The sequence below is a fragment of the Papaver somniferum genome, chromosome 7 (genome assembly GCF_003573695.1).
Source record: "Papaver somniferum cultivar HN1 chromosome 7, ASM357369v1, whole genome shotgun sequence".
In the NCBI taxonomy this organism is placed as follows: domain Eukaryota; kingdom Viridiplantae; phylum Streptophyta; class Magnoliopsida; order Ranunculales; family Papaveraceae; genus Papaver; species Papaver somniferum.
Window position 1 is genome coordinate 31,475,098 of NC_039364.1, and position 14,772 is coordinate 31,489,869.

The 14,772-nt window shown below is 38.8% G+C and overlaps 1 protein-coding gene across 1 annotated transcript; it reads right to left on the reverse strand.

Moving 5' to 3' along the window:
- Positions 1-637: 637 nt before the first annotated feature.
- LOC113294483 lies at positions 638-1,069 on the reverse strand. The gene has a single exon (XM_026542875.1). It carries the CDS (start codon positions 1,067-1,069, stop codon positions 638-640), a length of 432 nt encoding a protein of 143 aa, XP_026398660.1.
- Positions 1,070-14,772: the final 13,703 nt, after the last annotated feature.

The window sequence follows — 14,772 nt, forward strand, 5'->3', positions numbered from 1 at the left end:
TAGGGATGACTCGTTTGTTGTATTCCCGAGCTAACCTACGTTGATAATTCACCGTCTTTTGTAAGGCCACCTATCTTCTTTCTTCAAGGTCATCTAGCTTTTCCAGCATCAAGTCTGTTGTTAGATTTTTCTCCCATGCCTCTGTTTTCGTTGTTGGAAGTATTATCTCTGTTGGGATGCTGCTTCGGCTCCGTAGGTCAGCAAGAATGGAGTTTCTCCCGTAGCTTCCCTTCTTGTAGTTCGGTAGGCCCATAGGACATTGTGCAGTTGCTCGCACCATCTTTTCTTGTATGCTCCTAGCTTTTTCTTTAAGTTCATCGCTACTGTTTTGTTGGTTGCCTCTGCTTGTCCATTTGCTCTTAGGGTATATAGGAGTTGACTTGTTTTTCTGGATGTTGAAAGTATTGAACAACATGTCTATGTTTTTTCCTTGTAGTTGTTTGCCATTGTCAGATACTATAGCGGCTGGTTTTCCGAACTTGCATATGATTTGCTCAAACAAGAACTTAAAGACATATGTGTCCCTAATTCTTGCCAAAGCCTTCGCTTCTACCCACTTGGTGAAATAATCCGTAGCCACAATAAGATATATTCTCTTCGAGGTTCCCTCTATCAAGGGTCTGACAATATCCACCCCCTATTTGACAAATGGACAAGGGATGATGACCGAGTTTAGCTCCGTTGCTGGAGCTTTGATCTTCCTGGCAAAGAGTTGACATCTCGCACACTGTTTATCCACGTTCTTTGAGTTTTCATCCATGCTTATCCAGTAGTATCCTTGCATTTTGGCTTTGACCGCCAAGGACCTTCTTTCGCTATGGTTGTCGGCATCTCCGCTGTGTATGTCGTGGAGTATTTTCCTTCCTTCGGTTCGTGAGAGGCACCGCATCAGAGGTCCAAGAAATGACCTCCTATATAGTATCCCATCACGAAGGCTGTACATTGCTGCTTTTGATTCAAGTTTCCGAGCCTCTTTGACATCGGCTGGTAAGATACCTTTGTCAAGGTATTGGTGAATTGGAATCCTCCAATAATCCTCCGCTTCATCTTCGTTGTCTTCGTCTGACATGGATTGGTCTTTGTCAGACTCTTAGACTTCGTTATCTAGTCCTCTTACTTCTTCGTCTTCTTTTTCTTTCTCAGCTTCTCTCATGGCTCAAGTTTGAACGACCAAATCCTCCTCAATGTCTGAGATAGGTCCTTCTATCAAAGGTTCATATATTCTTCCAATTTGTACGGCGGTGGTGTTTCTATCCCTTAGCATTGATGATATGAATGCTAAGGCATCTGCATGTCTGTTATTTTTTCGACAGACATGCTTGAATGTTACGTTGATGATCTTTGACGCATGCTCCTAAGCTAACCTTAGGTACGAAGATAGTACTGGATCCAAAGTTTGGTATTTGAGCTCGATTTGTCTAATGATTAACTGTGAGTCACTAGTCAAACGAACATCTGATAGGCCTAGATCATGTACTAAGCGTAGATCATGTATGACCGCCTCGTATTTTGTGATGTTATTGGTGTATTGTTCGAATTCTAACCTGAATGCGTAGATGAGTCGGTCTCCAGTGGGGGTTGTGATTACAACCCTTATGCCTGCGCCTTCGCCGTTTGAGGAGTCATCTACGAATATCTCCCACCTTCGTGAATTCTGAGGTTCCAACAAGTCTTCGGGTTCTTGCTTGTCTTCCTCCATCCTGGGATGTCGTCTATCTCCGCTTCGTCGCTGAGAGGTAGGTCCGCCAAAAAGTCTGCTAAGATTTGTGATTTCTCAGCCTTCCTGGTTTCAAAGATGATGTGGAACTGTTTGATCATGGCATTCCATTTTGCCACCCTTCCAATATTTTTCGTGTTGTCGAGGATTTGACCTATATGAGCCTTCGTGAAGACTCGGATGGTATGTGCGTCAAAATATATCCTTAGTTTTTGTGTTGCCACTATTAAGGCATATATAAGTTGATCCACCTTGGTGTAGTTACGCTCTGCTGAACTGAGTGTCTTGCTGATGCAGTATATGGGATTTTTTCCTTGTCCTTGGTCTCGTACCAATACTGCGCTCACAGCGTAGCTTGTTGCTGCTAAATACAAGGTGAGAATTTCACCTGGCTTCGGCTTCTGTAGAATGGGCACTGAAGCCAAATATTCCTTGATCTTCTGGAAAGCTTGCTCACACTCCGTGGTCTATATGAACCTGATTCCTTTCCTTAGTGTATCGAAAGATGCTTTGCATTTATCCGATGATCTTGCTATGAATCTTCCCATGGAGGCTAAGATTCCATTTAACTTTTGTACTCCTTTTAGTGTTTGTGGAGATGGCATTTCCATTATTGCTCTGACCCTTTCGGGGTCCACTTCTATTCCTCACTTAGTTACTAAGTATCCTAGAAATTTTCCTGAGGTTACTCCGAACATGCATTTCTATGGGTTCACCTTCATGTGAAAGCTTCTCATGGCTTCGAATATTCCCCTTAGGTCTAACGGGTGATTTTTCGCCTCTTTGCTTTTGACAAGTATATCGTCCACGTAGACCTCCAGTATCTTTCCTACCCATGTCTTAAATATTTTGTCTACCAATCACTGGTATGTTACCCCCGCATTCTTTAGTCCAAAAGGCATCCTTGTATAGCAATACAAGCCTCGTGGGGTAAAGAATGCAGTATGCTCCTGGTCTTCTTCTGCAAGGGCGATTTGGTTGTAACCGGAGTATCCATCCATGAAGGATAGCCTCTGGTGACCTTCGGTTGCATTGACCAGTTGGTCAATGTTTGGCAGCGGGTAGCTGTCCTTGGGGAAGGCTTTGATGAGATTGCTAAAATCGATGCAGATTTGTACGCCTCCGTTCTTCTTAGGTACGATTACCATATTGGATATCAATGTGGGATACTTGACTTAACGTATGAATCCTGCTGCTGGTAGCTTTTGCAACTTTTTTTCTACCGCTTCTTGGTAGATATCGGCCACCTTGCGGATATGTTGCTTGAATCGTGACATTTCTGGTTTGAGCCGAAGATGGTGGGAGACCAAATTCGGATCAATTCCGTCGACCATGCAAAGATATCCCGTAGTAGCCTTTGTAGTTGCATCTCCTCGTCTTCTTCTAGCAAAGTTCCAATGTTGATCATCTTTGGTTCCTTCTCGGTGCCGATGTTGATTTTCTTCGTTGGTTCCACTGGGGAGAAGGTTTGTTTTTGAGGTCGTAGAGGAGTGCATTTCTGTAATTGTCATTTGGCGTAGACGTTCACCCCCGGAGTGGCAGAGGTGCTTTCCTCCGGAACTGAGGTGGCTTCGGGTACTAAGAAGGCTCCGTCCTTCACTTCCTTGGTGTTCGCCTTTTGTCTTTTTCTTTCGTGTTGTTGGGCAGCGGCTCTTTCTTCGTTGAGCTTTACCTCAGACAGATTGCATAACCTTGCATCTTGCTGGTCACCTTTAATCTCCATTTCACCCATAGGTGTAGGGAATCGAAGGTACTGGCGATATGTTGAAGTTTTTCCTCTTAGTCGATGGACCTATAGCCTTCCCATGATTACGTTGTATGGCGAAGGTGCTTCCTCAACGCGGAACCTTGTACTGGTTACTAAGGGTCAGGCGCGCACCTGTAATACAATTTCTCCTTTTGGTCTAGAGACTGCTCCATTGAAACCGTATATTGTGCAAGTGGATGAATCCATTTTCTCATATGTCAAACCCATACGTAGGTAGGGTTCGTAAAACAATACATTTAACGAGCTGCCCCCATCAACGAGGACCTTCGTAACGTAAAATCAATGTATTGGAAGAGTGATCCCAAGTGGATCGTTGTGCATCTCGACTTCCTAATTGACGTCTCTTGTTGAGAATGTCAATGGTGTAGCCATCCATTCTTCCCAAGTGCTAGTAGGTGGTCCACTTAGCTTGAATACCTCGTGGGCTTCTAGCTTTCTTCTGTTTCGAGCTAACTCGAGGATGTCTTCGAGTAGATCTTCCTGACCTCCGCTGGAGAAGGTAATCATGTTGATGTATTTTCCGTCCTGAGGTAGTTCTACCCTTTTCTTGGGGGCTACCTCAGTATCTGCTGGTTGTATCTGCACGTATTCCATGAACTTGCCTTCGTCTATGAATCTCTGGATCGTGTTCCTTAGGTGATAGCATGTATCAGTTGTATGTTCGTAGTACTGGTGGTACTCACAGTATTCCTTAGCCTTCTTTGTTTTATCTGGTTGCTTTCCCCTAGTGTTAGGATATGGAAAGCCCGGCCTCGCTCCTGCTTGCTTAGAATGTGGGAGAATGTGGTGTTTAGCTTTGTGTAGACTTTATCTACGAATTCTTCTCTTCCTCTTCCTCTGCCTTTTGTCTCGAGAGCTGGTTCCTCCCCCGACTTCATTCTGCCTCTTAGGTATCTCCGGAATCGGTTCCAGAGAGTTGGTTCGTTTTGGATTTGTTGACGTCTTTGCTTGTTCCCTGGGGTTGTCCTTCTGGATTTCTTCAAGTCTGATGTAGCGATCTTGGACAACCCTAAGCTCTCCTTCGGAATCAAGGGCTCGGTTGTGAAGCTCCACGAAGATGGCTGAGGTTCTGTGAAGTCCATACTTATAGCAATTAATGCTAATTTCTGGGTTGACTTTCCCGATTGCTTGGAATATTTTTTGCCACTTGTCTGTGTATTACATTAATGTCTCTCGGGGTCTGATAGCTAAAGCAAATATCCTATCTAACCCTTCATTTGTTGACTTGTTGTACATGTATGTCTCCAACAACACCGTAGACTATTGCTCGAAAGAGATAATTGAGTTTGCTGGTAAGTTGTCATACCAAGCCAACGTTGATCCAGTTAAGCTTGCAGGAAAGTACCTACAGAGTACTACCTCATCTTTTTCCCAATGGGCAAGGACATGAGTGTAATACCCTAAGTGGGCTGCAGGATCAGAGGTTCCATTGTATGCCTGAAACGTAGGCACTGGAAATTTCGAAGGGATAGGCTCCCTCAAAATGCGAAAAGACAACGGAGATGTTGTCACTTCTTGGAGCACCTCTTCTAGCCTTGCTCCTGCGTGACCGATTTTCAACCCTTGTATATCCTTTCGCATTTTCTCCATTTGCTCTATGACCATGTTCACATTGTGAGGATCTCTTGAGAATGTATCATCAAAGTAAGACTGAGAGGGCTTGTAAGTTGGATCCATTTTGTTTGGCTCATGCTGCGTTCTTCTGGCTCCCCATGATGGGTTAGCCTTTAGTGGGTTAAGATCCACCCTTCGTCTTCCTGAGATAGCTCCATTCTCACGCCTCTTTAACGGAGGGTGAGTTTGGGAACCCTCAATCTGTACATCCAACATATCTTTCAGGTTCTGGTTCTCTTGGGCCATCACGTGCATTTCATCCTCATGCTCCTTGTTATGGAGTAGTAAAGCTGCTACTTGTGTTGCTATTTGTTCTTCATTGTGGATTCCACCACCCTGAGGAGTGTTGTCGGCCGGATCCTCAAAGTTATCCACTCCTTCTTCAATGATCGGAGCGTCAGGATTTATCTGGATCAGAGTTAAGTTTCCCAACCGCCGTCCCGTAGGAGCTGGGGTTCTAGGTAACCCTACGTTGGCCGCAGGTGGCTTTGTTATATTAAGATGCTCCGGTAACGGCATACCGTATAGTGGTTGTGCTCCTGATGTTTGCCCCATCCCTTCAGCAGGAATAGGTGGCTTGTTAGCGACTATTCTTCTTGCTATTTCACTTTTCCCGTCCTCTGCTTTTGTTCTTTCGTTCGCTTGAGACGGCTTTTGAGATCTTCCTCTCGTAATTGCTGGTCGTGAGCTTGTTGGTACATCACTTGGTTTCTGCATGCCTTCGGTTTTTGTTATCATGCGGTTACAGAAAAAATAACAAAATTTGCTACTTGGGTGTACGTCAAAAGTGGCACTTAATGCTCTGACACAGAAGACGGCTGAGCAGCATTTTCAGAAAAAAAAAAAAAGACTGAAAAGACGTCTGGAAAGACAGGTATTAAATTTCTTATGACACCCTTGGAAAAAACAACTTTAAATGTTGAAAACAATTGAAAAAGGTGCCAGATCTTTTCAAAAGATAGGGTATTAAATGCTTGAAAAGATTTTGGCATCCTTAAATTCTCGCTGAGATTCCTTAGTGCTAAGAGGTACTCAGATCTGAAGGATGCTCTGTCGGAAAAGGTTTTTTAGTACAAAACAAAAGTTTTAACGTTTTTTGAGTATGTTGTTGGAGAAATTTTTGTAGATCTGTAAGATTGCTAATCTTTGGAGGCTATGAACTCCAAGAACTTGTGAAAATAATGGATGAAAAAATCACTAGAGAGTGATATTCATCGCTGTTGAACTCAGATATCTTCGTTAAAGAAGATGTGTAAGTTAAAATAAATGACTGAATATAAAAACTCAAGTTGGTGAGCAAAACCTTAGCGCCAAACTGTGACTACTAATTTTCCCATAGTCTACGTAATGTAAACAACTCAGAGAATCGGATACTATGTAATAATGATACCTCTGTTGAACTGATGATGCTAAGTAATAAACGATATCTAATATCACGATAATAACAAAGAATAATAATGTAACGTAAATACTTCTAAGTTATATCATGAGACACAAGATATTACGTGGTTCGACTTTCGTCTACGTCCACGGGGTAATGAGTGATTTGTTTATATTAAGTTGTGGTGGTTCCAAAGATCTTAAATGCTTCCCAAAGTAATAAAGAGAACTCAAGTCGAAGTAAATACTTAAGTACTAAACATTAAAGAGGTATAAGCTTAAGACTAGATCTCCTTCTCCTACATATTGAATGCCCTTAGTTTGTTGGTGAGGCTTGGTATTTATAGCCCCCTCTGCTCCAGATATATCTTTGTTGTCTTTGGATCCATAGTTTCTTGATATACCTTCCGTACAAATGGTACCTTCGTTCGTCGCGTGCTTCCTCCAGTCGAAATCTGCCACCTCAGCTGACCCACGTTCCTTTTGGAACTTCCCATCCTTAGTACAGATTGTACCTTCGTTCACCGCTAACTTTTTCCAGTCAGATTCCGCCACGTCACTTCTCTCCAGGCCCTTTGTTTATGCGTGCAGATAAGAGATTTGAGCATTTAATGCTGATTAGATGCGTCATCTACCTCTGTCCCTTCGCTAGCTGCCTCTCTCTAGACTAGAATTTACTTTATCCATCTTGGCCGTCGAGGTGTCCCTTCTTGGGATGAGATAAAGTAGATCTTCGAGGGTATCCTCTGCCACTTAGGTTTCTCCGAATAGCGAGGGCTACACAATTATCTTGTATGCGACCACTAAGATCGTGACACGTGCTCCACCGAATATTGGTATTCACACAAAGATAATACTCAATCACGATAGTAAAAGTACGATCAGAACACATAACTACAAAGAAAATAGTTGGGTCTGGCTTCTCAATTCCAATGAAGTCTTCAAGTCGTTAACCTACAGGGTTTCGTGAAAAACCTAAGGTTAAAGGAGAATCGACTCTAGTCGCAACTAGTATCACACAGGAGGTGTCGTGATTAGGTTTCCCAGTTGCTAAAGTTCTCCTTTATATAGTTTCAAATCAGGGTTTGCAATATAAGTTACCTTGATAACAAAGCATTCAATATTCACCTTTAGATGAAATCCTGATTAGATTCAAGCTAAGGTTATGTCCTATGGTCTTCTAATCTAACAGCTAGATTAGCAGTCCACGTCAGCTAGGAAAACCTCCTAAGTCCTATGGGAATGCTAATCTAGCAGCTAGATTAGCAGTCCACGTCAGCCGGGACCACTAACCAGCGATTTAAATTTCAGTCGTCAGATCGAATTTTGTGATTTTTGTTATCCGTATGATTTTTGTGAGCGCCGAACCGTTCAGCGCTAAGGTCACTTTTTCAGCGCTGTTTGGTTCAGCGCTTTAAATTTCAGCTGTCAGATCGAATTTTTTTATTTTTGTGATCCGTGTGATTTTTGTGCGCGCTGAACCGTTCAGCGTTAATGTCACTTTTTCAGTGCTGAATCATTCAGCGTTTCAATCTCGCTTCTAGTTGAACTGCGAGGACATGCTAGGAGAGAGAACTAGTGTTAACTTTTAGACCACACTTTTTTTTTGAACTGCAACACTTAACTGCCAATCTAGCAGCTCAATCTAGCCCATAAGACTTAGCCTAATATCTTTCAACCGTTAGATCGAACTTAGTTTGTTATACACAAACGAAATGTACCCTCATTTAGGTTTATGTAACCGTACCTAAACGTGTATACCATGTTGGCTCAACCGTAGTTAACCGAGGTTAGATATATGAACACTCTCATATCAACCTTATTCATCTTAACCATAACTAGTTCAAATGACTCAAATGAAACTAGTTAAAGAGTTGTTCAATTGTTATATTCTCATAGAAGTATACAAGAACACAATTGAAGCAAAATCGGTTTGATTCACTCGAATCAATTCATGAACATTATAGCCACAATTTGCAAAGAATGCATTCCTTATTATATAAATGTATTTGTTCATGTCACAACCGATTTTAGAACTTTAACCACTCAAGTATGCAAACGGGTACGCATGGTTGAATAGTCGGACCAAGTTTGGTTTTCGCCAGTATGCGAACGGGTACGCATACCTCCAAACCCGGCAGAAATTTTCGGTCATAAACCTACGCCAGTATGCGCACGGGTACGCGTACTTAGGTTCCCGGACTTCTCAAACCAACAGGTACGCATACGGGTATGCATACTATGGTTCCCGGACATGGATCACATATATGCAAGAGTGCACGACATTTTTATAATCCAATGTTGGTTAAGTGTTCTAAACTCTTATTTCAATCATTTAAACTTTCTTATAGGATGACAATAGCCGTTTTCACATACTATTAGCATCAAAGCAATTTTCAAGTTATTGAAATAATCATAACGAAACATTCCAAGTCTACGCCAAATGATTGTATCACACAAACCATGTAAGATGTTACTCGGAGATTTTCATATGATCATCTTTTGACTTTCGTCAAGAATATAAGATGAACTTGGTTGAAGTGAAAGCTTACCAACACATATTTCGAGAAATATGTAAGCGAGTTAAACTCAGCTCGAAATCTCAAATGTGCATAATCGAAAACCATATAATAATACGACTTATGTCTCGATATAGGAGATAGAGTAGAAATAGACTTTTTAAGTGATAAATGAATTTTAGTCTCCACATACCTTTTGTTGATGGAGTTCCACAAGCTCGCCTTAGTAGTTCTTCGTATTCAATTGATGAACGTCGTGAAGTCTAATGCTCAACTACACAATCTATCCTAGTCCGAGACATCAGTATAAGTAGACTAAAAATCAAGACTTATAGTTTTGATCACCAATATTGAAAAACAAGCTTGAGATGGCAATGCTTGCGAGTTCGACCGAGCGGTGCTCTAACAAGTATCACTGTACCTCAAGTGGAAGGATGATGTCTTCAATGTAGTCGATACGTCTTCACGATCTTCAGATCTTCAAGGTAATACTTGTATGTCTCAACATTCCTAGACTTTCTAGTCTAACCTTAACGAAGTTGACTCTAGTACATTCAATCAAGCGACTCTAATTGAGTTTTTATACTAAAATATGACAACCAAACTTGACATACCAACACTTGGTGGGTTCAACCGAGCAATGTTCTAACAGTTTTTTTCTAGCTAAAATACAAAAGACTCACCTATTTTAAGACCTTAAACAAAGCCTGGGATTTATCACTATTTGACACCAACCACAATTTCAACTAAGCAAATTGGAAATCTAGCAAGTGAAATTCCCCAAAACAGGGAAAATTACGGGAGCGATATATGATGACAAAATACACTCCATTAATTTCCAATTAATCCACCATGTAACCTTTAATCATAGAGAGGAACCCCATTTAAACTCACTCTACCCACCTGACACTTAATCCAATAAAATCGCTAGTTAACAGACAACAAATTTGAGCCAACAGAAAATAAGCCAAGAACCAAACCATCCTTTAGGGAGGCCAAAGAAGTCAAATAATGAAAATGATTAAAAGTTAGATCGAAGACTTCCATACACTTAAAGTATCTAGGAAAATACCATCAATTTTAAAATAACCATGAAGATAAGAACTCAAGTATGAATAGACTAAGGGCATATACACTTAGGAAATACCCAGATCACCAACCCTTTTCTAAAGATTTCCTAAAGAAATAATTTCAAAGAAAACCAAAGAAATTGAAGTAACAAGCAAAACACCACATTAACTCTAATTTTCACAACAAAAGAGGTAACAAGATTCATTCTTTAAATAAACTCTGGATGATCCATGAGGGAAGACCCATCTAATCTATGAACAACGACACATAAATTAAGATTTAACTTTAAAGGTTTACTCCATTAAACAAGTACATATACAATTATTTCGTAAAACACACCATACAGAAATATACCGGATTTTTGTTTTTTATTTTTTAAAAATTTGAATGAGTGCACATATACTTGGACAAAGATTATCATCCCTGAAATTACTGAAGATTACAAACCTCTCATGGATCCAGAATAAAGATTCTAAAAAAAAAACTGATGACCTAGATGAATTGATGTTGGTTTTTAAGTTAAAGGATTAACTTGAATTTTGGTTTTTGGAAAATAAAGAGATAACCAACAAGGACTTTTCGAAGGAAATTTGGGAGAGGATATAGGAGTACCCAATCAAACATTGGGGTTCAGGTCTAACATCCACATTTAGATCATGACTATCACCAAAAAATTTAAAGGCACCACTAAATGAGAAAGAAACTAAATCAAATCAAAGACAGGATAATTGAACTGGAAAACACAAGTTCACATAACCAATCGTCAATGAGATACATCAAAATTATTAAGATTGATTCTGTTAGAGCATAACTCGGTTGAACTCACCAAGCTTTGGTATGTCAAGTTTGGTTGTCATATTTTAGTATCAAAATTCATTCAGAGTCGTTTGATTAAACATTATAGTCAACTTCGTTTAGGTTAGACTAGAAAGTCTAGGAATGTTGAGACATACAAGTATTACTCCAAAGACATACAAGTATCTTCCCAAAATTTTGACGGTTTGAATGCCATTATACATGCCAATACCCCAAATCTTCAACACCATGTGTCAAATTGCACGAGGTCTAAAGATGCGTGGGATATCTTAGAAACCGTATTTGAAGGTAACTCCAGTGAAAAGGAAGCTAGGCTTCAAAACCTTAATTCCGATTGGGAAAACCTTCGTATGGCAGATGAAGAAACATTTGATGAATTTAATCACAAAGTGTTTGAAATTGTTAATGCATATTTTACATTGGGTAAGACTATTCCTGAAAAGGACATTGTGATGAAAATTCTCAGATCGCTGCTATCTAGATACGACTCTAAGAAGCATGCCATCGTTGAGGGAAATAACCTTGATATACTATCCAGAAAGACTCTTGTTGGAAAGTTGAAAATTTTCGATCTTGAACTTGAACAAAGAGAGAAAAGTCATCAGTTTAGAAATCATGTTGTTGCATCTGACCCTAACTCTCGACGTTCTAAATTGACTGATAAAAGTAATGAGAATTGCTTCAATTCGACCTTGTCACTGTTTATACAACAGCTTAAAAAAGCCCTTAGACAGAGGAAAAGAAAGTCTCAAAAGAAAGCTCAGTCAATCAATAAAAAAGTTCAGAAAAACTATGTCAACAATTCTAGTTTCAAGTGCTATAGAAGTGTTCACAATGCTTCTATTCATCCTGATACGGAGAAAAGCGACATAACTAAAGCATGGATGGCTACTCTTGACTACTGTCCTGAGGATGAAATCTATGAAGGTTCTCTTAATCTATTTGCTGATAATCACGTGTGTCCTCCTAACAGTCCTGATTATTCCATGATAAACAATCTTACTTCCTCAGAAATACTTCAACTTGAAAACGAAGTCTTAATTAAAAGGATTGAAAATCTGGAATGCCAATTGTATAACTTAAAATTGGAGATGAACAATCGTGATTCTTACAAGACGACCTTGCACTACCAGTAAATTTCTCCTGATTCTATATCATTCTTAAGTCATCTTGACGACAAGAATCATACAGAAGATCACAAGGATTTATCTAATCTCAAGATTTCCTCATGTGATCATCAAGATCATCCTAAAACCTGTGACACCTTGAAACAGGAAAAGTACTCCTTTGTCAAACATCGTTTGCAGAAGAAGAAAAAGAAATCTCGTACAAAACTCTCATCTTTTGTAAAAGAGATTTCAAAAAGAATGCATAGTTTACGAAAATCAACAATCAAGGTATTCAAATATGTGCTAAAAGAAATAAAGGATGAAGTACATAACTTTTCTTTCTTAAAAACAAGACAGAAACAAAGTATATCAAATACTTCATCCCCTCGAAAGAAGTTACCCAGTCCTGCAAAGGATTTGAACAATAACAGTTTGTAATACTGTTTTAATGATTCTTGTCTATCCCTCTTAGACAAAAATAATGATCTTCAAGAGGGTTGTGATAAGTTATTTCTGTTGTTATTTTAGCCTAGAACTGTTTTGTTTTCAAACGGATTTTCTTCTTAAGACTCGTTCTGAGGATAATCATTTAGGGTTTTGGTCAAAGGTTATTTTGGATATTTATCCCTTATCCTCAGTTCCTCTTTAAATGAAGTTTTTATCCTTTGCATAAACATTCATCTATCTCTTCCATCATGTCCTCTTCAAGTTTTTCAAGCAAGGAAAGTGATGTTTGGACTGTTCTCTTTCCATCTAAGAAGATACGGTTTAATTCTTCTGATAATGCGATGATCCCTGATCTTCACGGCTCTTCTCTGGACGGGAACGTCTCTGTTTCTCATTTTGATAAGCTCTCTTTAACCATGAATCTCGTTTTGGAACAAGTTCGTTTCCTAAAAAGTGAACTTGAAACTTCTTCCAAGAAACTTGAAGAAAAGATGGATCATCTGGAGTCGAGAATTGATCTGATCGAAGATGAGCTTGATGAATACAGAGAATATGAGAAGAGTATTCAAAGTAAGTGAAATGCTTTATAGGAGTTTTTTTGCCTAGTAAATCTTTTATTTTCTTGTTTTTGTTAGAAGAATAACTAGAGTTTGGAATAGCCATTATTGTGATTACACATAGCTATATCCAACGTTTTCATCTTCATGTTTTTAGATTTATTGGTTTAAACTCTAAATTTGTTTGGAAGATAATTTTTTGCAGTATTAATCTTTATGGTTTTATATATTGCAATATTGTTATGGGATATGTGTGTTTACGTCCGTGAACTTAGATTGTCCCATATCTTGTCAAAAGTAAAGTATTTCGTATGTCGATATGCATGTATTGATAAAAGAATGAATAGACTTTTGACAAATACAAAAGTTAAGCCTATTATGTCAATTATTGATGGAAGATAGGTTAAAATCTTTTGTTTGCAAGGATTATGTCTATCGAATGTCGTTATGTGAATAGTGATAGATAATAAAATGAATCCTTGTGTATTCCGCAGTATTGATCTTCCCCGATCCATATTTTATGTATTACTGTGAGGCTCCGTAAAGTGTCTTATGTTGAGCATAGAACGACCAAGTTGATTATTTTTATGATTAGCTATGTTGTTGTTCCGTGAGGTACTTTATGTCGAGCATATTCAACTAAATCAATCATCTTGTTTGGTTATTTAGTTGTTGCTCCGTAAATTTTCTTATGTCGAGCATGACCAATTAAATTGATTACTTTTCTAATTAGTTTGGTTGTGTATTTCGATTAGATTAATTATGGTTTCTCTTGTGATTAATCTAATTGTATGTTTTTAAGTCTCCATAAGTTCACTTATGTTGAGCATTTCTCGATTAAATTAATTATGGGTTCTCTTGTGGTTAGTTTAATTGAATTTTTTGGATTCAAATTCATACTTGTATGTGATTTGTTTTGTCCAATAAAATCCTTAGTTTCTTTCGAAATTAAGGTCGCTCTTGTTGTTCTTTCGGGAATGACATTTTATGGGGGAGAGTTCTTAATTGAACTTGTGCTTAATTGCCAAATCTTTGTGGGGAGCGCGGTTGTGGAATATTATAGGGGTTATCTTGTATCTTTACAAACTCCTTGATGAATGCATTTAGCTTCGGCTTTATGATTGCATCTAAATAAGATGATATATTTTTGCTTTCTTTTGGTCAAGAAATGTCTCTTTCGGAAATTTCATTAGGATCCCGTTCTTGTACCTTTGCCAATTTTATTGACAAAAAAGGGGAGAATTAATATGTAGTTCACACTAAAAATACATATGATTTTCGGATCATTATGTAAGGGGGAGTGGTTTCCATGTGAGATGGAGTATTGACTAAGGGGGAGTGATACATATCACCATAGTATTGTTGTTGAAGTTGTGATACAATTGAACTTTGACGTTGTGTAATGATACTATGACACTGTATAACAATAATTGAGAACTCTTGTTTTCTCATTGTTATAGCTATGGATTTTTAACAACGATGATGCTGAACTTACAACCTTTGGGATTATTGGAGTACAATTGGAAGTGACGAAGATTTCAATTAATGTTGAAGATTAGGCATATGGAATAGGAGCTACAAAAGTTAATTTATTTATTTTTTTGTATTCCATATGTATTGATAGTTTTCTCACTAAAATTGACAAAGGGGGAGATTGTTAGAGCATTGCTCGGTCGAACTCGCATGCGTTGCTATCTCAAGCATGTTGTCAATGTTAGTGATCAAAACTATAAGTCTTGATTTCTAGTCTACTATAGATAAGGTCTCGGACTAG

Excerpts from the sequence above, each read along its gene's own strand:
- LOC113294483 (XM_026542875.1), bottom strand. The coding sequence starts at position 1,069 with ATGTCAGACGAAGACAACGAAGATGAAGCGGAGGATTATTGGAGGATT.